This window comes from Westerdykella ornata (assembly GCF_010094085.1).
Source record: "Westerdykella ornata strain CBS 379.55 unplaced genomic scaffold EI97scaffold_33, whole genome shotgun sequence".
Taxonomy (NCBI): Eukaryota; Fungi; Ascomycota; class Dothideomycetes; order Pleosporales; family Sporormiaceae; genus Westerdykella; species Westerdykella ornata.
In genome coordinates this window covers 182,822-203,870 of record NW_022986883.1, presented here as the reverse complement: position 1 = coordinate 203,870, position 21,049 = coordinate 182,822, and the positions used below count along the sequence as shown (strand labels likewise).

At 50.6% G+C, this 21,049-nt stretch overlaps 10 protein-coding genes across 10 annotated transcripts; 6 read left to right on the top strand and 4 right to left on the bottom strand.

Annotated features, from left to right (window-relative positions):
• Positions 1–425: 425 nt before the first annotated feature.
• Positions 426–1,871, top strand: EI97DRAFT_445473 (uncharacterized protein; the record flags this gene model as incomplete). The annotated part of the gene is made up of 4 exons (XM_033799972.1): positions 426–531; positions 585–1,381; positions 1,577–1,652; positions 1,855–1,871. 4 exons carry the CDS (start codon positions 426–428, stop codon positions 1,869–1,871), a joined length of 996 nt encoding a protein of 331 aa, XP_033650402.1.
• A 1,796-nt stretch (positions 1,872–3,667) lies between these two features.
• EI97DRAFT_384971 (uncharacterized protein) lies at positions 3,668–3,995 on the bottom strand (the record flags this gene model as incomplete). The annotated part of the gene is made up of 2 exons (XM_033795999.1): positions 3,668–3,739; positions 3,792–3,995. 2 exons carry the CDS (start codon positions 3,993–3,995, stop codon positions 3,668–3,670), a joined length of 276 nt encoding a protein of 91 aa, XP_033650401.1.
• A 624-nt stretch (positions 3,996–4,619) lies between these two features.
• Positions 4,620–5,835, top strand: EI97DRAFT_483240 (uncharacterized protein; the record flags this gene model as incomplete). Its single annotated transcript, XM_033802093.1, has 5 exons — positions 4,620–4,779; positions 4,827–5,018; positions 5,070–5,302; positions 5,352–5,749; positions 5,801–5,835. The coding sequence occupies exons 1-5, from the start codon at positions 4,624–4,626 to the stop codon at positions 5,833–5,835; spliced, it is 1,014 nt and encodes a 337-aa protein (XP_033650400.1). The 5' UTR covers positions 4,620–4,623.
• Positions 5,836–7,198: 1,363 nt separating this feature from the next.
• Positions 7,199–8,074, top strand: EI97DRAFT_496402 (cutinase; the record flags this gene model as incomplete). Its single annotated transcript, XM_033802476.1, has 3 exons — positions 7,199–7,636; positions 7,691–7,843; positions 7,895–8,074. The coding sequence occupies exons 1-3, from the start codon at positions 7,286–7,288 to the stop codon at positions 8,072–8,074; spliced, it is 684 nt and encodes a 227-aa protein (XP_033650399.1). The 5' UTR covers positions 7,199–7,285.
• A 4-nt stretch (positions 8,075–8,078) lies between these two features.
• Positions 8,079–10,556, bottom strand: EI97DRAFT_436631 (cytochrome P450 67). Its single transcript, XM_033799159.1, has 5 exons — positions 9,564–10,556; positions 9,181–9,515; positions 8,999–9,132; positions 8,546–8,949; positions 8,079–8,492 (listed from the first exon to the last, which is right to left on the bottom strand). Exons 1-5 carry the CDS (start codon positions 10,159–10,161, stop codon positions 8,305–8,307), a joined length of 1,659 nt encoding a protein of 552 aa, XP_033650398.1. The 5' UTR covers positions 10,162–10,556; the 3' UTR covers positions 8,079–8,304.
• Positions 10,557–12,614: 2,058 nt separating this feature from the next.
• Positions 12,615–13,958, top strand: EI97DRAFT_384919 (uncharacterized protein; the record flags this gene model as incomplete). The annotated part of the gene is made up of 2 exons (XM_033795996.1): positions 12,615–13,165; positions 13,250–13,958. 2 exons carry the CDS (start codon positions 12,615–12,617, stop codon positions 13,956–13,958), a joined length of 1,260 nt encoding a protein of 419 aa, XP_033650397.1.
• A 199-nt stretch (positions 13,959–14,157) lies between these two features.
• Positions 14,158–15,599, bottom strand: EI97DRAFT_198068 (uncharacterized protein). Its single transcript, XM_033793660.1, has 3 exons — positions 15,420–15,599; positions 14,891–15,361; positions 14,158–14,839 (listed from the first exon to the last, which is right to left on the bottom strand). The coding sequence occupies exons 1-3, from the start codon at positions 15,502–15,504 to the stop codon at positions 14,358–14,360; spliced, it is 1,038 nt and encodes a 345-aa protein (XP_033650396.1). The 5' UTR covers positions 15,505–15,599; the 3' UTR covers positions 14,158–14,357.
• A 201-nt stretch (positions 15,600–15,800) lies between these two features.
• EI97DRAFT_436629 (uncharacterized protein) lies at positions 15,801–17,321 on the top strand. Its single transcript, XM_033799158.1, has 3 exons — positions 15,801–16,445; positions 16,504–16,901; positions 16,954–17,321. Exons 1-3 carry the CDS (start codon positions 16,110–16,112, stop codon positions 17,027–17,029), a joined length of 810 nt encoding a protein of 269 aa, XP_033650395.1. The 5' UTR covers positions 15,801–16,109; the 3' UTR covers positions 17,030–17,321.
• Positions 17,322–17,488: 167 nt separating this feature from the next.
• Positions 17,489–18,772, top strand: EI97DRAFT_425605 (uncharacterized protein). The gene is made up of 3 exons (XM_033797161.1): positions 17,489–17,541; positions 17,597–17,825; positions 18,014–18,772. Exons 2-3 carry the CDS (start codon positions 17,782–17,784, stop codon positions 18,465–18,467), a joined length of 498 nt encoding a protein of 165 aa, XP_033650394.1. The 5' UTR covers positions 17,489–17,541; positions 17,597–17,781; the 3' UTR covers positions 18,468–18,772.
• Positions 18,773–19,230: 458 nt separating this feature from the next.
• On the bottom strand, positions 19,231–20,215 carry EI97DRAFT_384940 (uncharacterized protein; the record flags this gene model as incomplete). Its single annotated transcript, XM_033795997.1, has 2 exons — positions 19,231–19,979; positions 20,038–20,215. 2 exons carry the CDS (start codon positions 20,213–20,215, stop codon positions 19,231–19,233), a joined length of 927 nt encoding a protein of 308 aa, XP_033650393.1.
• Between the last annotated feature and the right edge of the window lie 834 nt (positions 20,216–21,049).

Sequence of the window (21,049 nt, the reverse complement as noted above, 5' to 3'; positions counted from 1 at the left end):
CAGCGAACTATTGCTTTTCAATGTGTTATCCATGTTATCCGCCCATTTTGGTTGGCTCCGTGACAGAAAGAAGTAGTTCGAAGGAAGAGTTAGCTTCCAAGGTTTGAAAGACATGGTGAGTTCGCTCGCAGGACTGGATCAGAGAGATCGCTAATCTAGCGTTGAGTGCAGGCTCCCCTCAAAACCTCTTGAGTCTATTCGCTCCATAATTCTCCTAGACAACAAGTGTTTTAATTGTTGCAGAGTGTGACAGTTGTCCTGTCTGTACGCTACAGTCACCGCTTTTTAACTCGTCATAGAGCTCGGAACGATATAAAGCCGATGACCTTACTTGATGGTTTCCGCTCTCACTTGCTCGCAACCTCTAAACAACCTTCTAATGCTCGAGAAGTATAATTTCGTGCTTTGAATAAACTATCCCTACCATGAACTATCCTCAGATATTCTCCACTCCAAATCACCCCGAACCCATGGTTTCACCTGGTTCCGAATCTCAGTTTATCGCTGGAGTTCGTAGCAGGAATGGCTGGAGTAAGCGAAACGTCATCTCAAGGAGATTGCCTAACTTGCCTAACAAGATCTAGTATCAGTGGGAACCGGTCCAAACGCACTTAATCCGTCAAGGGAATGTCTGCCTTCCGACAGTCATAAGCCACTGAAGCTCATCAGTATAATCACCTACCGTGGTGCCGTAAAGCGGGGCGACGTGTTTCTCTGTCTTCCTCGTCAGATACGCAACCGAATTTTCAATTACGTACTGGCAGACTTCCCTGAGCTGCTCTATATTGAAGTGCCTGATACGAGAGACTTCAACATTCCCGCTCCGGCATATGTCAGTGACCGCTGGTACACGGAGATTTGCCAACTCATCATTCAAAACGCCACTTTCAGCATCATTACAACTTCCTCTCTCTACAACCTCATGGCTTTCCTCAACGAGTTTGAGAAAGGAGCCGGCTACGACAACCTCCGGACTGCGGAGTTTACCGACCTGGGCTTATTTGAGAGAGGCGAGTTCGGGGCACCCGCTAGACAACTTCTCCGTCGCTGTCCTAACATAAGCCACGTCTCTCTGCTTATCAACTGGAACGACTTACTCTGGGTGCTGGAAAATGAGGTACCCGTATTGGACTTGGACGCCATGACTCGCAAGTTCGATTTCCAAGCAATCGCGCGTCTACCGAACCTCGAAACTGTCTCGCTGAATTTGCAGCCTTTCATGGCTTTGGAGAAACGATTGCGATGTATGGAGGCCAAAAGATTGCGAGTCGCGGAGAAGGGACGTACCTTTCCTGGCCTGTGCGACTTCTGGGGTCTAGGACAGTGGCTAAAACGAAGGGCTCAGGACAACATGAGAGCCATCCAAGTTCATTGTCCCAATGTATGTAAAGCTTGGGACCTGAACTTGAATGCTACGTAAAACGCGGCCTAACCTTGGGAGACCGCCACCGGAATTCATTCTCATCGGTGGCCGGATTCCCAGCGCTTCAAAAGTTCGCATGCTCTCCGCGGCTTGCAACTAAGATGGTGTATCAACAGAACATCTGCTGATATACTAGTACAATTATCGATTCAGACTTTTTCGATCTCATCTGTGCAGTCTGTCATAGCTCGCACTCGATCCACTAACCGGCAACTTCTGTTCTCCACGCGTAAGTCAAACAGGGCGCACTGTTCTCCTAATTCCGCCATCATTCTGTCGACATATCACCTCCAACCTGGCTAGTTGCCGAGGCGTCCCTCATGGGTTCGGGGTCTTTTCTTTCTTTTCACTGTCCAAATCGTAACCTTTGCGGTAATCGCGAAATTCTCACATATCATGCAAAGGGATAACTCAAAACTGTCTTCCGTTAGCGGCATATCCAGTTTGAAAAGTGAAGCCTACATCACAAGCAGAAAAACTGTCACCAGGAGTAGAAATGCGCTGAGCCAATCTGACAGATCCACCCAGTGGCCACTTCGATATTGAAGCATAACAGTTAACTGATAGCATACTGAAGCGTTTCAGTTAGCGTAACTACCCCTCAACTTTCTACATTTAGTCCTCGAACGTGATTAGCTTAACATTGCTCCATGCTTGCTTGCTTCCTTTGTAAGCCACTTGACAGTGACCCCAGACATGAAACCGATATGAACGATGCCGAATACGATGCTCGATACGCCCAGTTTGTAGCTGCAAAGTACAATTAAATTGCGGTAATGACAATTGAGAGCACCAATGGGACCGCATATACTGCGGACACGATACGGTTCGCACTAGTTGCGGCTCAGTGATGCGTCTCAGTGCAGTTATGTCTGATGTCTAGTAGTTCAAAGTGCACTTGGGGTTATCACCGTAGAAGAAATTCCACGTAAGTATGGTTGACGGGATCATATATTGTCGGCGCTCCGTGCGGGGCGGACACCGCCCATGAAGAGCTGACTGTGTGGTCACGCAAAATCCGACCCGAAAATTAAGGTCCACCTGCCCAGACATTGTGCCTTAATATGGGGATGCCTATGACGGCTGATGATTTGTACCCGGCTCTCACTTATGCTCACCCTCTTTATGTAGGTTGCGTATTGATATCTCACTGGGTGCTCAGCCTCGCGGCGCAGGCGCACGAGAAAGTGTGCCACTACTGCATCTGACAACCAGCCAACCCGGGATAAAGATGGGTGATACCGAGATTACAAAGCTTGAAGAATATCTCGCGGAGGGCCTTGCAGCTGAATGTGTTCACATCTTTATGCCTTCTCTGACAAGAGAACCATGTCTATTTTGAGCAGGCTGAGAGGTAGGCCCGTCCTGCGCACGACTCAAAAGGCAGCACACTCTGCTATTATTTAATCATCTACGTACATCGGGCAATGCCGCGGAGTGAATAACCCCATACCTAAGTTGCGATTTCGTCTCTCTCGCGGCCAGTGGACTGCCTACTATACATATACACCTAGAGACTCACCAGCCGGCACCCTAATCACTTCAGAGTGTGCCCAGTCTGAAACCAAAGGCATGGCGGCTATTTCGGTGGTCTTCGGCATATCAGGTAGCAAACTGCTGCTGTGAAGGGAACGCATTATTGCCCGGCCCTCCCAAGGGTCCGCTCGAAGACATGTACAACCACTTACTGCAGACTAGTCGGGGATTTGACAATGTGATTTTGATTCTGTCTTCTCCCAGAAGCAGCTCGTCTTGGAAGAAGTCGGAGTGGTCCAGACGATTTTCTTCTTAGCGTCCCGTGTGTTGGCTTGAGAAGGACGTCGGTGACAACGATTGTCAAAATCAGGTATACTGTGCTTTAATCTTAGTGTTCATATACTGAAGTACGCTCGGTGCTACGTTATGCCGAAGATGGGGCTAATATGCCTGCAGATGCCATTCATTAGATACTACCTGCCCGAGATATGATTGGTTGACGGGTTGTCTCGGCGAGTAGCAGAACCTAGGGTATCTTCAACACGCCTCGCATCCTGCCGTATATCACGTCTCCGGCAGTCATAGAATTCTCAGTGCCGATGATTTCAACGAGAAATCCCAGACAGCTCAAGTTACACACATCCGCTCTTCACCCACTGGTAGCGCTGTATCGCAGACGCCCTACCCCTCGACTGCGAAACAACTCCCGTTCCTCGAAGGCTACCCACTTGTGACCACTTCTTCCATGTACCATAATATCCCGTCATTCTAACAGGTAATGCGTTGTTTCGTGACAAACTCGCACATCCGAGGGCCAACACAGGTACAGCATTTGCATGCCTTTGTTTGGATCAGAAAAGCATTTAAATGATCTCTAGAGAACTTGACATACCTTGATAGCCCGCTCATTGTCGTTTGCACCGTTGATGCAACTAAGTGTCTGGTTGTTCCGAAATTGAAGTTTGTTGTAGCAGGCATTTGCGTTGATGACTTCGAGGCATTCGTCAGTCTTCGCAACTTCCCTCGTGCACACTTCGTATCGTTGGCCGAAGACCATGGCAGCCGAAAGAAACGCGAGTATGAGTGAGAATCTCATCTTGGAGGACTGCTTCAACCAGGTCAGCGTTAGGTTCAGAAGAATGTATGGTAAGAGTATTCTACCCAACAGATCGATGAGTGTTGCTGGCTATGTATGTTGGTCGGCATGCACGTTTACGGGTTCCAAACCGGGCATACCATATTATGCTTTATACATGTGATCGTTGGGATCCGGCATGTCCTTACACAAGAACGTGGCACTGATTGCATGCGTCCCTCCTAATCAATTAAGAGGGGTCGGTAGGATATTTCCGCCCACATCCATGTAAGACCACTCTACAACACTATCATTTCAAGTCTACAAAAAGAGAAAGGGCGTAGCCTATCAATACCAGCAGATCACTAGCCTGAACACTCATTAGTCCGCTCAGTGCTCGGTATTGGTTAAGATGAATGGCCTCCTCAATCAACTTCCCAAGACCACGCTCTTGGCTCATGCAGCTAGATTAAACCCAAACATCTCCCAGAAAGAAGTTCGATGATTTCCTGTTCTCAGAATCTAGAATCCACGGCATTGCCTTCGCTGCTGCCTAGGTATCCTAGGGTAGGTGTGCATCATAACTATCCACTCTCCTCACCATCCGGCTTTCATCCCACTCGCTCCGCTCCCCAGGTCTTTCCACATCATGAAAGCTAACAAACTTATCATCGCCCTGGGGATATTCGCTCCCGCGCGGGCTCTACTTCGCTTTGGATGCGCCCAGCTTACGGTCCAACGTTTGGACCCACTGGTGAATCCAGGTTCCAATCCGTCCACACATCTTCACCAGATTATCGGAGGTGTAAGTGCTTGTAGAAAGAACTCGGCATCCCTAGCTAATTATGGTAGAACTCCTTCAAGGCGGACATGAATCCTGCAAGCCATGATCTTGTCAAAAAGTCCACATGCACAAGCTGTCAGTTTACGGAAGACTTCTCTAACTACTGGACGGCCGTTCTGTACTTCAAGGCTCGCAATGGTACCTATAAACGGGTTCCTCAAAGGGCGCAGCAGGACGTCCAAGGTACTCAGGGTGGCATGGTGAGTGCAGGTGGTACAAATCTAGCAGCTGGCTTTCTAATACCAAGAAAGATGGTCTACTACATGTCGGACGCTCTTTTCGACCAAAAGCAGCCGTCCAACGTGACGGCTTTCAAACCCGGCTTCCGTATGCTCACCGGCGAAGTCAGCAACACCAATCGCGCCCAAGCCAAGGAGTTCCGGCAGTTGACTTATATCTGTATGCAAAATGAAGGAACCCGAGAGCCAGAGACACTGGAATTTCCCACAAAGCCATGCCCCGCTGGTATCATGGCCAACCAGAGGTAGTGTTAATCATCAAGGAACCCATATCACGTTCTCATACGTTTACAGGTTCCCAACATGCTGGGATGGCGTCAATCTTGACTCACCCAACCACAGAGACCATGTGGCATATCCTGAGGTAGGAACGTTCGAGTCTGGTGGCAAGTGCCCTGATACGCACCCAATTAAAATCCCACAAATCTTGCTTGAAACTGTATGGGACACACGATCTTTCAACAAAAAGGAAGATTGGCCTGCGGATGGCAGCCAGCCGTTTGTCTGGTCAAGCGGCGATAAGACGGGTTACGCCAATCACGCAGACTATGTCTTTGGCTGGAAGGATGATTCTCTCCAGAGAGCTATGGACGCTCATACCTATGTCTCTGCGCCAATGCTTAAGACCCAGAGTATTGCCAACCAAAACAAATGCACTGTGAAGGATATGGTTGGAGAGAACTTTGACGGCTGTGAGTAGACTTTATCGACTATTGTGTACGCTGCTAATGCTCATGGGACAGGGCTACCCAAGCTTCCAGGCGATATTGTCGTTTAACTGTGTAGAGGCATGGGTGAATCTCGCCGTTTCCAGAAAGACTGAGAACCGTAACTGTAGTGTACCGACACAATTTGATTGATTTTTTTGTAGTCCTTGGCATGATGATTATGCATCGGCTCGATGACATTCCATACCTCACCGCTCTGTTGCTACATGTTCAATGCTTGTAGACGACCGACCACGCCTTTATATCACCTTGTCATATTTTCAGGTGATTATGACCGCTCAATTCTATTTCCAACGCCTTATTTCAGGGCCACTGACTCATCCTTGTCTAAGGCCATTTACCATTGTAATACCATTAGTCTTTACATAGCTAGTGACCTACGCAACCGGGTTCTATCTTGAGCGGTCTCTTTCTAGTATAGGTTCCTTGCTAAATCGCTTCCCAAAGGGTTATGTTCAACACACGCCATGAAATCGTTGTACTGGGGCTTCATGTTTCATGTCAATCATGAAGACCTATGTCTTGTCAAGACGGGAACTGTCGGTCTACAGCGACGCCGAACTAGAAAGCCTATATCTACACACTATAGACCCAAACAATCCGTTGTATCCGACCGGGTTGTTTTGTCTGCAGGATTGATTCGAAGCTAGTACAGAATGGGTACTAGCGCCGTGCTCGTTTCATCAACGTCTCCTCTTCCCGATGCTTCTTCCCGCTTCCTACCCAGCATCCGAACGACCGAGCCATTCACTACATGTAGGAAGCTGATTGTTCCTGCCCATATTTCTGCCTTTATCTGCAGGGTGGAGAAATACTGAGGATGCCGCTTCGCGTAGAGAAGCTGACCTCACATCTCAGTCAATCTCGACCTCGATCGTCGCTGGAGCGTAAGGTTCGCTCTGATGCCTACAGGATGGACTTTGCAACATTGAAATCCCACTACCAACCTGTGGCGGTGCGGCTCAGTTGTCAAGCTTTTTAATGTGTACCCTGACTTCTTCAATCCAAGCTTGTCTTTGACCTTCACTTTAGCCTTTTCGTCGCCCCTTCAAGCCGGTAAGGGGTAGTCGACTACGTATGTCGTCTATCAATTCGGGGAACATTAATGCCGAGTTCCATTTATTTGAACCCTCATGATTTGCTCGCCTCGTTTTGAAACTATGACCTCCGATGTTTCTCATGCACCCCAGAACGCCACACTCCTTCTCCGCATGGAGAGAGCAGGGATATTTGCGTAAATCCCTGCCCAAACCATCATCACAGGACAAAGTTTTATATTGAACAAAACGGATGAAAGGACGAAAGGTATAACGCACTACGAAACAGAATCACTTTGCCCCACAGTTTGAATATACGCCACGCTCGAATACTTGTAATTCTGCCTAAAGCCTCAACTCCAGCACAGTCTGAGGTCCTTAAATACTGTAGTGCGCCGCTCAGTTTCTAGCCCGCTATCCCCACACACGAAACTTCAAGAGCAAACCTCGCCAACCAAGCACAATGAAGTTCACCGCTGCAGCCGCTCTCTCCCTTGCTGGCTTTGTTGCCGCAAACCCCGTCGAGCTCACTGAGAGGCAAAACTGCCCCAAGGTGTACATCTTTGGTGCCCGCGAGACCACTGCTCCCGCAGGTTACGGTACTTCTCAAGGCCTTGTCAACCAGGTCAAGGCGGCTTATCCTGGTGCCGGATCGGAGGCCATCCAGTACCCAGCTTGCGGAGGACAATCGCAATGTGGCGGTGTTAGCTACGACAACTCCGCTCAACAAGGCACTGCTGCCGTTGTCCGGGCTGTTACCAGCTACAACCAGAAGTGCCCCGACACTCAGATCGTCCTTATTGGATATTCTCAGGTGAGTGGACATTACAATTACATACCCCTCATTCCAGGTCTGACATTTTTTAAGGGTGGCCAAATCATGGACAACGCCCTCTGCGGAGGCGCGGGCGCAACCTTGACCGGTGCTGCTTTGGAAGCCGTCAAGGCCGCCATCTTCATGGGCGACCCGCACTTCCGCGCTGGCCAGCCGTACAACGTTGGCACTTGCAATGCTCAAGGTGTAAGTAGACCTACTACAAGCCTTCCAATATGTCCGCTAATTTTCCCACAGTTCGCTGCCCGACCCGTGGGCTTCCAGTGCTCCCCGGCCAAGACCGACCGCCTGAAGTCTTACTGCGACTCCACCGATCCCTACTGCTGCACCGGAAACGATGCCAACTCTCACCAGCAATACGTCAACAAGTACGGCGCACAGGCTTTGGCTTTCATCAAGTCCAAGATCACTGCTTAAGTTTGTCTCCGCATGACCCAAAAGGTCAAACTTGACCAATCCATTCTATTCTGCTGTATCTAGTTATCCTGGTGTATAAATTGCCAACCTTTTGACACAAAGATCCATGCATGTTCCTAACGTGACTGATGTACCTGAACACTTCATGGCGATGCTCCCCAACGCTTTCAGCACACACGAGCGTCCAGCCCGTTGGTCTGGCAACTCCAATTGGTGTCAGACTGCACGAGTCATCCTCGTTTTACAAACCTAAGTTTGAGCGGGGGAAGTTTCATCAAAGCCGTGTCCTCGAAATCCTTATCGAAGGTTTCTCCTGTTTCTCCAGGAGCAAACTCGATATCGAAGTTCTGCACCACGGATGAAACCAAGTAACGCAGGCTGACAATTGCAAGATTCTGACCAGGACAGGAGTGCAGCCCTAAACATCTGTTAGCAGCGCTGAGGTAGGAGACGCACATTGTTCCACCTTACCGGAGTTGAAAGGAATATAAGGCGCTTCATCGGTATGCATTTCCGCCCGCAGTTCTCCCCACCGCTCAGGAAGGAATTCCTCTGGCTCCTTCCACCACCTTGGGTCCCTGTGAATTAGAATTGGAGCAACATATACGTTCGTGTTACCAGGAATGTAGGTGTCTCCAATGTGCATGCCTTGGGGTGGTGTTTCGCGTGGAGGGAGGACCATGAAAGGCGGCTTGAGCCGCAGGGTTTCGTTGATAATGTCGTCAAGGTAAGTCACGGACTTTACCTTGGTATAACTCCATTCAGAATAACCGCCAAGCATGGCTTCGCCAATGAGAGCTTGTAGTTTCTTCTGCACTCGAGGATACTTCGCCAGGTAGTATAATAGGCATGCCAAAGCAGTGGCTTTTGTGTCGCTGTAACGGATCAGCTACATCTTGGAAAGATTGTCGACCAATCACCTACCTTCCGGCGATAATGAGCACCCGACAGTCGTCCTCCAAAGCTTCCCGCGATGGTGCCGCTGACACGTCGTTTTCCTTCACTGCTTTCAATAGCCAACTCATAACATCTTCGGGTTGCTTTTCTCCGCTCCACCCCTTTCACATATTAATAGCTCTCCCGCATTTTAAATGCCAGAGGCTCACCTTCACTTTAGCATCGAGCTGATCCGCGCAGATCTTAAAGAATATCGCAAACTGACTCCCCGCTCCCGGTATCGAGGCAAACATATTCAACAACCAGGGCACCGTGACCAGAGTTGCAAGGATTTTTACATGGTCGTGGAGCACTTTGATTGCTGGATGCTCCGTTCCGCTGCTCAAATTTTCGAAGTCCTTGCTGAAACCAACGTCGCCCATGATGTCGAATGAGTACAACATCGACCATGCTGTTGCGTCGATGCCTTCCCCTGAACGCTTTTGGATTTGACTAATGAACTTTTCGACGTTGGCTTTGATACGAGTTTCATAGCTAGCAAGTGCTGTCATACTCCTTAGCTCGCAATATCTCAAAGACACGGCACACCTACCCTTCATCGAAAGCCCTCGATCCCAAGCGCGCCGACGTAGCCTATAGAGCTTCTTATCCCGCAGCATACTCAAAGAAAGCTTTTTCGGGTTGTGACCCTGCTGCCCATACCAGGTTGCTTTCCTGCACTCCGTTTTCGGGCCGTAGACTAAGGGAAGCGCCTCCTTTCGCATGACGCTTACATCTCGGGGACCCACGCGCACAAAATCGCCGTATTTTTGATGCATCTTGTCCAGTTCTTTGAAGTATGTCATTTCTTTCGCCGTCTGATACATTGCGTAAAAGCGGGTTAGACGTGCTAGAACAGGTCCCGGTATGTTTCGGCATCGGTGGAAGAACAAGCGGTATATAGCGATACTGGACAGTGTCGCCGCGTTGAAGATAACGGATGACAGTGCTACTCTTCCCAGTGCGCCCAAGAAGGTCATGCCATAGACTTGCATAAGAGTGAATGTATAACCCACTGATGCCACGACGTATGTAGCCATAAAATGGAACATGACAAGTTCAAACTCGAATGGCAAAGCCAGGACAAGGAGGTGGAATAAAACTCCGCATATTGCCGATGCGAATGCAGTGTGGAGGATATCGCCCCTCATGACACTTTCCGAGATATGGATGTTGGTCGTTGTGGCGATGAAACTGAAAGAGGCGAGATCTGTCACCCAAAGGTAATGCAGCGACGGTCATATATAAGGTTGTTGCGATATCCAATAACTCTGCAATGTGGATTGTGCCCTGTTCCAAGGGTGGACTATGTGCGGAGTCGATTGCGGAGTTGCGGATTAGGCGTCGTGTAGCGCCGCAAAGACTTTGTGGAAGGGCGAATCGATGACTATAAATCCTTGATGCGATCTGAAATAGCCGTAGCATATGATTAGCTAGAGGTGAGTAAGCGCATGCGTACAAGGATTGAAATAAGCACGTCAAATCATGCGCCTGTTCCGCTACTGAAGGCATTCATTTCAGGTTGTTAAGTCAAACAAAAACCAAGATCAGAGCATCTGATATAAACGAGGTTAACGTTCGGAAGAATGTACAACACCTGAGACAGATCTGCTTGGTACTGCCACTCGCTATTTAACCACGTGTTGATCAAGAAATCGCTGCGAATGAACTGCAGATATTATTTCTGTTGTTGCATTATTCGCTGATAGTTCGAGCTTTACAGTAGTTATGTACAATCCAAATCGTATCTGAAGCGCGCTAGTACTCCAGCTGGGATTCCGTCGGAAACATAGCTCCCAAGAAACCATGGAAATACCAGGGCAATTATCATTGACCTATTTAGGAACTATGATCCCTGCCTTGAAATCTTTAGGCTTTCTACTGAGCTTTTAATGGAATTTTCAGACAAGAGCACACAAGCTTCATCAATGTACAACTGATTTCTCCCTTTATGAATGTCCAAGGCCATGTTTGGCACTACCACTCCTTTCCACTTATACTGCAGCTGGCGACTGGTCAGTGCACGCATATGCCATTCTTGTACACGAGGCAGTCATGCTGTTGTTCTGCATTATGTTGCTTCCCATTTTACTGCTTCTGCAAGCTGTCCATATGTTTCCCAGATGACCCATTCTTATACGCATCAATCTCTATGCTTTTCCCCCTTCCTGCTATAGAAGACCTGCAGCAGCTTCTTCTTCAACCTAATCACAGTGACACTCGTGCTTATACTGAGTTCATTTTTATCTTCACCGCCTTCTCAACTATGTTAGCAACAGTCTTATTGTTTGTTAAGGGTGTTAAGAACCTTAGCTTTATCAGGAGCGCAGCACTCGCAACCCTAGGCTAGGCCTAGAGGACGAACACGTATGCGAAGTGGATGTTTCCTTCGTCGAGAGCATATAGAGCGGGCATAGGCTGGTGCTGGATGGAGTAGGACGTGTTTGTTTTGTTTCAGAGATATGGGGACGGTGGAGACACAAGTTAACTCCAAAGTTGGCTAGTGCTCTCTCTACGTGTGAGTTAGCAACCAGTTTTGTTAGTCATGCCAGAATAAATTTTTCTCCTTGAGACACGAACAAATAGGTTTTGCCTCCGAAGTATAAATCTGGCGTAACAGACGCCCCTCTGTCAGGCGGAGTAATTCATTCACGCCCTGAACACTGAGGAGTGGGTGACTCCATTTACGGGAACATAGCAATGTCGACCTTTTCAACCCTATAATTCCTGTCTTTCTACCCTCATTACCTTACCTTCGAACCTCATTGTATCAAGGCATCCTACATATTGCGTCCTTTCTCAGCAAACCCACGGCCCAGGACGCTATGTCAACACTAGCTTCTTGTCCAGTTCAGCACCGTCATTGTACAGTCACATTGATTCTCATTCCATCAAAAGGGGGCCTCTCGCTGCGTCGTTATGCCTCACAAACAAGATACTTCGAAGGTATCATACATTGGACTCCTTCCTCACCAAGCCCACGACCCAAGGAGCCATGTCAAATTAGCATTCCCGTCGAATTCAGCACCGTCATTGTAGAGTCATGTTGGTTTTTAATCCATACAATGGCCTCCCCAGGGCGCCGTTATGCCTCACAGACAAGATACTGAGAACTCACACATTGTGAATGTACATTGTGAATGCGCTATCGGAGCATATGAATCTCGCATTGTGGGCACACTCTCGAAGTATGACCCACAGTACATTTCGATATTCAGACTTCAAGACTTCATACAGTGGGCGGAAAAGAGTCGTATTGTTCCTACACTTTCAGAGTCAAGCGTGGTGTATAGGTGACTCTTTCACTGAATCAGCGCAAGGAACGACTACAACGAAGATGTCTGTATATACACAACTCACTACATTCCGCGCAGCGGCCAGTCATGCGCGTCTCTTAAATAGCCCTTCTCCTTTCCTACAGGAACTCCATCACCAACGTGCAACCACGAGGAGAGCAACAACCAGAATATACACAACCGAGAACGTACATCCAGAGAACCCTCCCCTTCAACTTCTTCCAGTCTCCAAGGCCATAGGTCTCACAGAAACCATGGTCTTGCAGGCTACCCAACAGAATCCGGCCACTGCCGGCCACTTCTGGTTGATGTTCTTTGCTGTAGTATTCGCCTTTCGCTTTGCTCGGTCAATTGCCAATCTCGTCGCCAACACGCGTTATAAGTCGATTCCAATTCCTAAGAAGCCTACGTACAAGCCTTCTGATGTCACCGTAATCATCTGTACGACTGACCTGGCCTCGAAGACCTTCCATAAGGTGCTCGACTCGATCTTGATCCACCAGATTCATCGCCTTATCATTGCCACGGCGGGGGAGAAAGTCCATGTCGACAAGAAGGCCTTCGACAAGAAGTATACCGACCCTCGCATTCAATTCCTCTGGCGTGCTGAGCCAAACCGTCGCGAGCAGACGGCACAGGCTATGGATTTCGTAAAGACGAAGCTTATGATCACGCAGGACGACCATAGCTGGTGGCCGGCGTCACCAAAGTTCCTCGCGTCCATGCTGGCTCCTTTCGAGAACCCCAAGGTAGGCGGCGTTGGCCCCGTTCTAGAGGCCATCAATCACGAGCACCCACTGTCTGCGAAGGGTTTCTGGAATTTCATGGGCTGCACTTATCTTCTCCGCCGCGCACATGAGTTCATCGCGACCACTTCGATCGATGGCGGCCTCTCATGCTTGTCCAGCCGTTTCGCGGTTTTCCGCACCGAGATCTACGGTAGCCCCAAGTTCAAGCAGGAGTATCTCAATGAATACATCTGTTATGGTAAGGTCGGACGTCTCGCCGCGGGTGACGACAAGTTCCACACTCGCTGGCTGACGAACCACGGTTGGGATGTCGCTATCCAAGGCGGACCTGAGTCAATCATGGAGACTGAGCTTGGGGAGTGGCCCAAATTCCTGGGGCAGTGCGTTCGCTGGAACCGTAGCACCTACCAGTCCAACCCTCGTGCACTGTTCACCGAGGGCACTTCTCTTCGTCGATTCCCCTACACGTCCTACAGCATCCTGATCTATTCCTTCTTCCGCTTCTCGTTCCTGTACGAGGTTGTCTTGACAGCGCTTCTCTGGATGGCTCTTCGAGAGGCAGGTGCCCAGGACTGGCTCCGGGTCGCTTTTGCAGCTCTCATGGGATGGTGCACGCTGATGAAGTTCGTCAAGATCTGGCCGCACTTCCGCAAGTACCCCAAGGATATCCTGTACTTCCCTGGATACATTCTGTTTGGCTGGTACTGCACCTTCATCAAGCTGTATGCGATCTACACCTTACGTGAGACGTATTGGGCGACCGCCGCCGAAGCATTCAAGCGTCGTACCGAAGCGCAGAACGGAGAGGATAAGGCTGCCGTCAATGGCAATGGCAAGGCTACCCCGAATGCAGGCAATGGCCACAATGGGAAGGATACGCGCCAAAAGCTCCGCATCGAGTAGACATTTCGCTCGTGCCTATGGGGTACTTCGGGGGATGACGGTTACTGTGTGGGAGCAAGCCCCAAAGTCTGAATACAGATCGATATGAGGGCGCTGATGGAACATGGGCGGGATGTTGCCTCTTGAGTGTGTGTGATTTCAAGTCCGCGACGGTTATGCTACTGTTGCGCTCTGTACGATAGTTTCTTTTTCATGTAATGTACTTCTTCAGAATTCCAGCGATTTACTCCAGCACATTGCAGATTTGACGTGATGAGCAGAACTGGTAGTTGGGTCCAACGTGATGTGAATGTGAAACGATCATCGTGGGATTGCGTATACAATAGCTGCATTACCGTTGTGGCACGCTTCGAATGCTTTCTGAATCAATGGTAGCCGGTCTATACTTCCTCCACTTCTTTATCGTCCTGTTTTCTGCCTTGCGATCTCGTCTCTGAAGTGATTGTTCCCCCTCGGCGCAGGCCTAATATCATCATCATTGCTCACAAGGCTCCCCAAGCTATCGCCCGGCCTATGCGCCGGAACTTCCCTATCTTCCAGATGAATCGCACCCTTCTTCCCCAGCCCCAGACGCTGTCTCCTGCTCTTGTGCGTTCCATAGCCACGATTGCGGCGACCCATGATGTTCCCGAGACCGATGATACGGTGCTTGCGCATGCCGATGTAAAGCCCAATGACAACGAGTAGGACGAAGCCCAGACCAACAGGCAGGCCGATGAGAAGTCCCTCCTTGTGGAGCTTGTTCTTCTCCGGTGGGGGCAGGTGACGGGGAGGCTCGTTCTGGAGAGTAATAAGGGGCCCGTCAAAAGATTGAGCTTTCCTGTTGCCGCTGTCTTCGTCGACCATAACCGCGCTGAATGTGAGATTGAACATGGCATAGCCTGGACCCGTAAGTTATCACCGAAGAAGTATATTCAACCATTGAAGCTCACCTTGGAGCCATTCCTTCTCGGTCGTGACTGCGACGTATCCCCACGAATTCTTCGTCTTCTCGGATGACCAAACTTGCTGAGAGGAGTCGTTGCTGAACTGGACTTTCACAACAATGGTGGAGTTGAGTGGGAATTGGTCCGAATCCCAGGTAGCATAGTACGTCTTGCCGACGTAGAGAGTGGCCTCGTTCTTCGGCGCACAGAAAGGGCCTGTGCTGGGCTTCTCACAGCGAGGGAACTGTGTACCTGGCTGAGGTAGTCCAGTCGGGGTGTATGTTAACGTGGATTTGGCAGCGTCATTTGTCGAAGAGGGCGTTGTTTCTGCGTCCGTAGCCGTTGTTGATGCCGAAGTAGTGTCCGTCTGTGGAGGAGCAAAAAACTCAACGGTTGTTTCCTCTCCATTGCTCAAGGTGCTGACTATCAAGCCCACGGTTGGGAGAGGTGTGGGAGAAGATGTCGTCCCAGCTCCGTCTGGACGAGAGCGATTCAGCACTTATTCGCATATTGGAAGTCTCGGATAATAACATACTTTGTCTCTCCACGAGAGGGCCTGCCGACACGCCAAGAAGGACGTGTGAGGCCGTGAGGAGGGCTGAAAACACCGTTGAACGCATCCTGAGGTAGCTGGGGCCAAATATCAGAAGGTATTCAGCTCCTTCAACACCCAATACTAGAATAAGAAGGAAAAGGGAAGAAGGACAACAAAAATCGAGTGAGCGGAAACAGGTTCTTCATCTTGAAACAGCGCGAGCTGCTGCCAGAAAAACGCGCACGGCGCAGACGTGCCCATGTCCGGTAACTTATATGACGTGCTGCCCTATTTGGCTAGTGAACGTTATAGAAAGGGGTGTGTTGAAGTTGGGTCCGAGAATGGCCCAAGCTTCTCTTCCAGGAATTGTTGGAGAGTGGTCGATGTTTGCCAAGACAAACCACAACCAAGCTGGTTTCTCGCGTTGCTGCTGCCTTTGCCGCCTCATCTTCATCCGTACTCCGTACGCCCTTCTATCATTTGATTTCTGCCATCTTCTTCTTTTCCACCTTCAACTTCTTCATTTCTGGAACTCCGAATTGGAGCTCTTACTGTCGCGTTTCTGGAACTCCCCCCACGCCGCGCGCCCCACTTAGTCCTCTCGCGCTACTCCCCCTACTCGCGCGGACTCTTTTGCGCAACCAACATTTGCCTTTCTCTCATCCCTATCATTACCGCTTTGTCGTCAATATGCGCGTCTCTTCAACCCTTCTCCTTGCGCTCCCCGCGCTGGCGCTCGCCGAAGATCAAATCCCCCTCCAGGAGAAGGTGAAGGGCTGGTTTGGCAAGCTCACCAATGCTGTGAGCTCGGCTGTCCCCGCGGCGGTTCCCTCAGCGCCTGTCGAAGCCACAGCAGCCAAAGTCGCCGAAAGTGTGCAACACCACCTCACATTGGAGAACTGGAAGGACGTGTTGACCAAGGACCTCGCGGCGAGTGCTCCAACCACCCAGGATTGGGTCATCTACATCAACGGAGGCAATGTGACGTGCTTTGGCCATTGTGGAAATGTCACAAGGGCATGGAATGTAAGCATCAACCCTTGAAGGCCTTTCCCACTATCTCCAGATGCTGACAAACGTACAGGAAACCGTTGCTCTGTTGTCTGCGAAGCCCCATGCCCCCAAGTTCGCGACCATCGATTGCGATGAGGAACCCGTCCTCTGCAACTCCTGGTCTGTTGGCCCGCCTTCGATCTATTATTTCACCATTCCCAAGCCCCTGGCCGATCAGTCTGCACCGGCGCCTACTGTTCGATATATCCCGCTCAGGCGCAATGCGACCACTGTCGAGACCCTCAAGACCCTCATTGTTGACAAGGAGTACGAGAACACTGCGCCGTACGAGGGTGCTTGGCATCCGTTCAATGGTGCCCTTGCGCAGTACAACTTGGCCGTTCCAGTTGGCTATATCCTCTGGGGTTTCAACAAGATGCCGACCTGGTTGCCAATGGTTCTTATCTCTTTCATGAGTCGGTCCTTCATGTAAGCCGTCGACGTCGCCTGGGCATTAATTGATACTAATCCCGATAACTAGGAACCGACGCATGAACCCCCAACCCGCTCACCAGGGTGGTGCAGGTGGTGCAGCACCCGCACCCGGACGGCAGTAAATTATGGCTGGCGAAGCACTATTCCTTTCCCATCAAATTTCCTCATTCGAGTCATGTAAATTCCGTTCACTAGGGCCCGGATTCTAGCTATAGTGCTTTATAATCTTACTGTTGGGTACGGTTAACGACAGATATACTATCTGGCGATGGATATGTATTGGATGGTAAATGTGAAGGCGAGACAGCGGCAGTGCAGGCGCTTGGGATCGATTGACTTGCGCAGACGATTATCTGTGTGCGCGCCAGATATACCTAAAACATATCTATGAATCTAGCCATTCCAACTGCTGAATTCACTCACACGCCGTTCATCCTACCTAAAATGATGTTCCAGCACCCATCTTCAATACCCTGGCCAATCACAAGCCGTCATTTCCCTCCATCGGCAAAACGTCGGCCCAATTTCCAAAATCTCGCGACAACTTGAAGTTCCGTTGCAACCCTCAACACCGTACCGGCAATCAGTATAAGCCATGGTCAACATAATATCGCGGATGCGCAAATTGCGCTCAGTAAGTCTTCGAGTATCTAAGAATCCAGTCAATATATAGCTAACTGCCGTTGTAGAAGGTACTGTCCCCCTGCGACCGTTCCCCAGACATCGCGATTCCTCCTCCTCGCATTCGAATATAGACCACCCTTACGTTGAATCGCATATGATAGGAGTGTAATTGACACGTGTGAAACAGTTACTATGGATACGAGTCGGACCCGGCGCGCTGATACTGCCACCCGAAGTCACAAAGATCAGTATGGAGTTCAATAAGCACATCAACGGCGGACATCGGGGTGCGAGGTACGCCTATCAATTTTACTCTTTCTTTCCCTCCTCTACACTCTGCGCTCGATCCACTTCATAAGACACAAACCCCCTAAATGCCTCCAAACCCGGTAGTCCTAGGTCATGAGTGCAGCACAGCGACACAAAAAAAGAGCACTGCCTTCTAGTAAAACCACCAAGCTGACTTCTTCCCCCCTCCCCAGAAAATTCTGGCGCGAAATGCTCCCCCGAATAAAGTACCGCAACCCCGCCGTCTCCATCACCATAAACCGGCACTCGGACCCTGCCGGCCCCGCGAACCTGTACATCTACACCTCCTCCCCAAAGAGCAAATCGACAACAACCGCTTCTTCAACATCGACATCCACATCCACATCTGCATCCTCCTCACCCTCTGTCCCCGACACCGCCGAGCCCACCCACACTGTCGACATCCGCATGGTGCACGAGTCCGAGATCCTCGCGCAATTGGTCAGCAGGACGAATGCAGAGGAGCTCCAGCCGACGGAGGAGGAGGTGAGGGAGCTGGCTGAGATGGCGGAGTTTAAGGCGAGGAGTGAGGCAGATAGGGTGATTGTGAGGGAGAGGTTCTTGAAGGAGAGGAAGGAGCAGGAGTTGCTGAGGTTGGCCAGGGGAGAGGTTGGTGGGACACAGTAGAAGTGTTAACAGGATGGGATGCAGGCATGGTCCTGGATGGCATGTGAGAGATTGCAGGAAATGTGAGGGTGGTATGAGTGCTGGGCGATTGTGAGAACTGTGATGAACGGGCCATCAACGTCAACCAGTTGACCATTCGTGATGGTCAGGAGGTCCTGTGTATGATATCCAGACACTGATGGCATGCATGGTTGCAAAACGCAACATAGGAGGGTCATGTGTATATTAGTCATGTTGTACCACTTGAGAAGCGCACATTGGAAATTTATTTTTCGCAAGCTGGAACAACACCACCGCCGAGGATCGCGACTTTTGGACAGCCTTTGTGCCTTCGCAGAAAGATGGCACGACAGCCGACAGCGACGCATTGGCATGTGGTACATGCGGAGACAGGCACATTTGGGCGGTTAGCGGAGGAGTGAGCGGTACTTCGAACGGCATGCGTCCCGTGGGTGCCGCCTCGAGTAACCTGGTACAGAGCTGGGAATCCGATAGGACGGATCTTCCGATGGTTAAGGCACATCAACGGCGTCGTCGTGAGCGTAAGTCGTATAAGGGCTACGATTCCAGACAAGCCCCGATTCCTGGTGGCTGAGGTGCCAGCGCTGTTAACAGGAGGCCTTTGGACTGGGTATGCCTCCCGCTGCCCGTTACTCGCTGCTCGAGCGTCAACTGTTCCAGTTGTGGCTACACAATTGCAACGATACACATCTCGAGGATCATCATCGTTCTTGAGCTGCTTTGTGGAACCCTTTTGACCTTCTCATGCAGTCGCACCACCATTCCACCAACTGGCCGCTCCCAGCACAAACACGACCACCATAGCGTCACTTACAACAGTGCTGTATATCACACTATAACGCCCAACGACCCTGACGTAGCCCGCATATGGTTCTGGGAGCATCTGGGAAATACTGCTCAGTATTCCGCTTCCCTGCAACTGCCCTTTTTCGATGAAGTATCGTGAGGATTGCAGTACCACTTCGAATGTAGCAAATAGGTAGAAGAAGTGCTTGAAAGCCTCAGGTGGCGCTGATTCCACCGTCCAGTCGGAGCCTTCGTGGGAAGCTGAGCGTGAGAGTTTCGAACCTGTGAAGGGTGTCTGCAGCACAATGTAGATGGCTAGTCCGAGAGAGAAGATGGAGTGGATAAGGCGCCATAGCCAGGCGGAGGACTGGTCGAGTGACGGTTCCGAATCTACGCCTCCTTGCATTGCGCTGAACATATTCGCTAGTCCTGGAGGGAGCCGGTCGCCCTGTCCCGGGGCACCGGGAATTGGGCCTTCTCCGGTGCCTAGCATTTGCTGCAACATGGCCACCATCGGGTCTTGTGACGGGTCCCGGGTGGCTTCAACTGCCGCGGACGGTGAGGGAGAGGCGCCGTACGAGAAGGGTGACGGGAGACGCGGTTGTGTGACAGGAGTATAATGATGGGTGGAGATGTCAACCTCGTCAGGATCCGCGTGGGACGCTGATACCGCAGGTGCAGGAGAAGGACTGGGCGTTGGCCTCGCTGGAGCAAGTTAGCATGATGACTGATAAACAAAGGCGATGTTTGAGTGGGAACCAACATGGAATGTCCTTCTCCACATCGCGGTGCGAGCCTCCTTGGAGGGATGTGATTGCCTGCAAGCGGGAAGCCCCTCCAGCCTGGATTTTGGCGGCACGCCTCTCACGGCGCAGTCTTGCTTTTTCTTGCGCCGACGTCTCTCCCGCTGGAGGCCCAGCAGTGGAGGGTGAGTCCGCCATGGCTGGCTAGGGAAATGCTGGAAGCGAGGAGCTGTGTGATGAATTCCACGTTTTGGGAAGCGGAGATTTGAAGCTGTTGTACCCGCCAGCTCCCACTCGAAGTTGTGGTGACGTCCCCTCTTGGCGCAAAGTCTAGCCGTTCACGGCCTAGCGTCATCTTGCCTTGGCGCTTCATCAAACGTCCTACCAATAATGATAGATCGGAGACCTCACAGCTTTCTCCCTGTCACAAACCCATCGAAACCACACGTCGTACTACCGGCAACAACCGCGGGTCCTCATTTCTTCACTCCCTCTTTGGCCAATCTCTTGATCTGGGCGAGGCCACCCTTCTCATTCTTCCCGGTTGACGCCTTCAGTCCTTGTTTGGACCCTTCTCTAGCCCAAACTTTCCAACACATCCACACTCGCTCTTAAACTGTCCGTACCTCTCGGAGAAACCGACAGCTCGGTACACGGTAGCACAATATCAGATTTGCCGCTCTGCTTGACGGCTGTATCCGCGAGTGGTTGATCAGCACCTGGTCTTGGGACCAACATGCATCCATCCACGGGTGCCCCGCTCAAAATTTCTTCAGACTGCTCAAGTCCTTCGCAGTGTGGCATATGGAACCATACACCGCCGTTTGATCTGTAGGTAGTTAAGGCGAGAATTGCGGATGGGTGCATCCACTTGATGTACTCCGACATCGGTCTTTTTCTCAGCGCAACGCAGGATTCAAAAAATCTCCGCACATTTCTCGTAAAGTTCGTCGCGATGCGTCCAGATATCCCGTCAAATGCTAGCAGGGCCATGAAAGCGTGTACCCATACGGCACAGCCCCTCGCTTGTGG

Coding starts and splice junctions, on each gene's coding strand:
- EI97DRAFT_436629 (XM_033799158.1), top strand. CDS start 16,110: ATGCGCGTCTCTTCAACCCTTCTCCTTGCGCTCCCCGCGCTGGCGCTC. Junction 16,446..16,503: donor ATGTCACAAGGGCATGGAAT/GTAAGCATCAAC, acceptor ACAAACGTACAG/GAAACCGTTGCTCTGTTGTC. Junction 16,902..16,953: donor TTCATGAGTCGGTCCTTCAT/GTAAGCCGTCGA, acceptor CCCGATAACTAG/GAACCGACGCATGAACCCCC.
- EI97DRAFT_198068 (XM_033793660.1), bottom strand. CDS start 15,504: ATGCGTTCAACGGTGTTTTCAGCCCTCCTCACGGCCTCACACGTCCTT. Junction 15,362..15,419: donor CCCTCTCGTGGAGAGACAAA/GTATGTTATTAT, acceptor GCTCTCGTCCAG/ACGGAGCTGGGACGACATCT. Junction 14,840..14,890: donor CGAGAAGGAATGGCTCCAAG/GTGAGCTTCAAT, acceptor TTACGGGTCCAG/GCTATGCCATGTTCAATCTC.
- EI97DRAFT_425605 (XM_033797161.1), top strand. CDS start 17,782: ATGGAGTTCAATAAGCACATCAACGGCGGACATCGGGGTGCGAG. Junction 17,826..18,013: donor GGCGGACATCGGGGTGCGAG/GTACGCCTATCA, acceptor CCCCCTCCCCAG/AAAATTCTGGCGCGAAATGC.
- EI97DRAFT_436631 (XM_033799159.1), bottom strand. CDS start 10,161: ATGAGGGGCGATATCCTCCACACTGCATTCGCATCGGCAATATGCGGA. Junction 9,133..9,180: donor AGCTCGATGCTAAAGTGAAG/GTGAGCCTCTGG, acceptor AATATGTGAAAG/GGGTGGAGCGGAGAAAAGCA. Junction 8,950..8,998: donor GTGCTCATTATCGCCGGAAG/GTAGGTGATTGG, acceptor GATCCGTTACAG/CGACACAAAAGCCACTGCTT.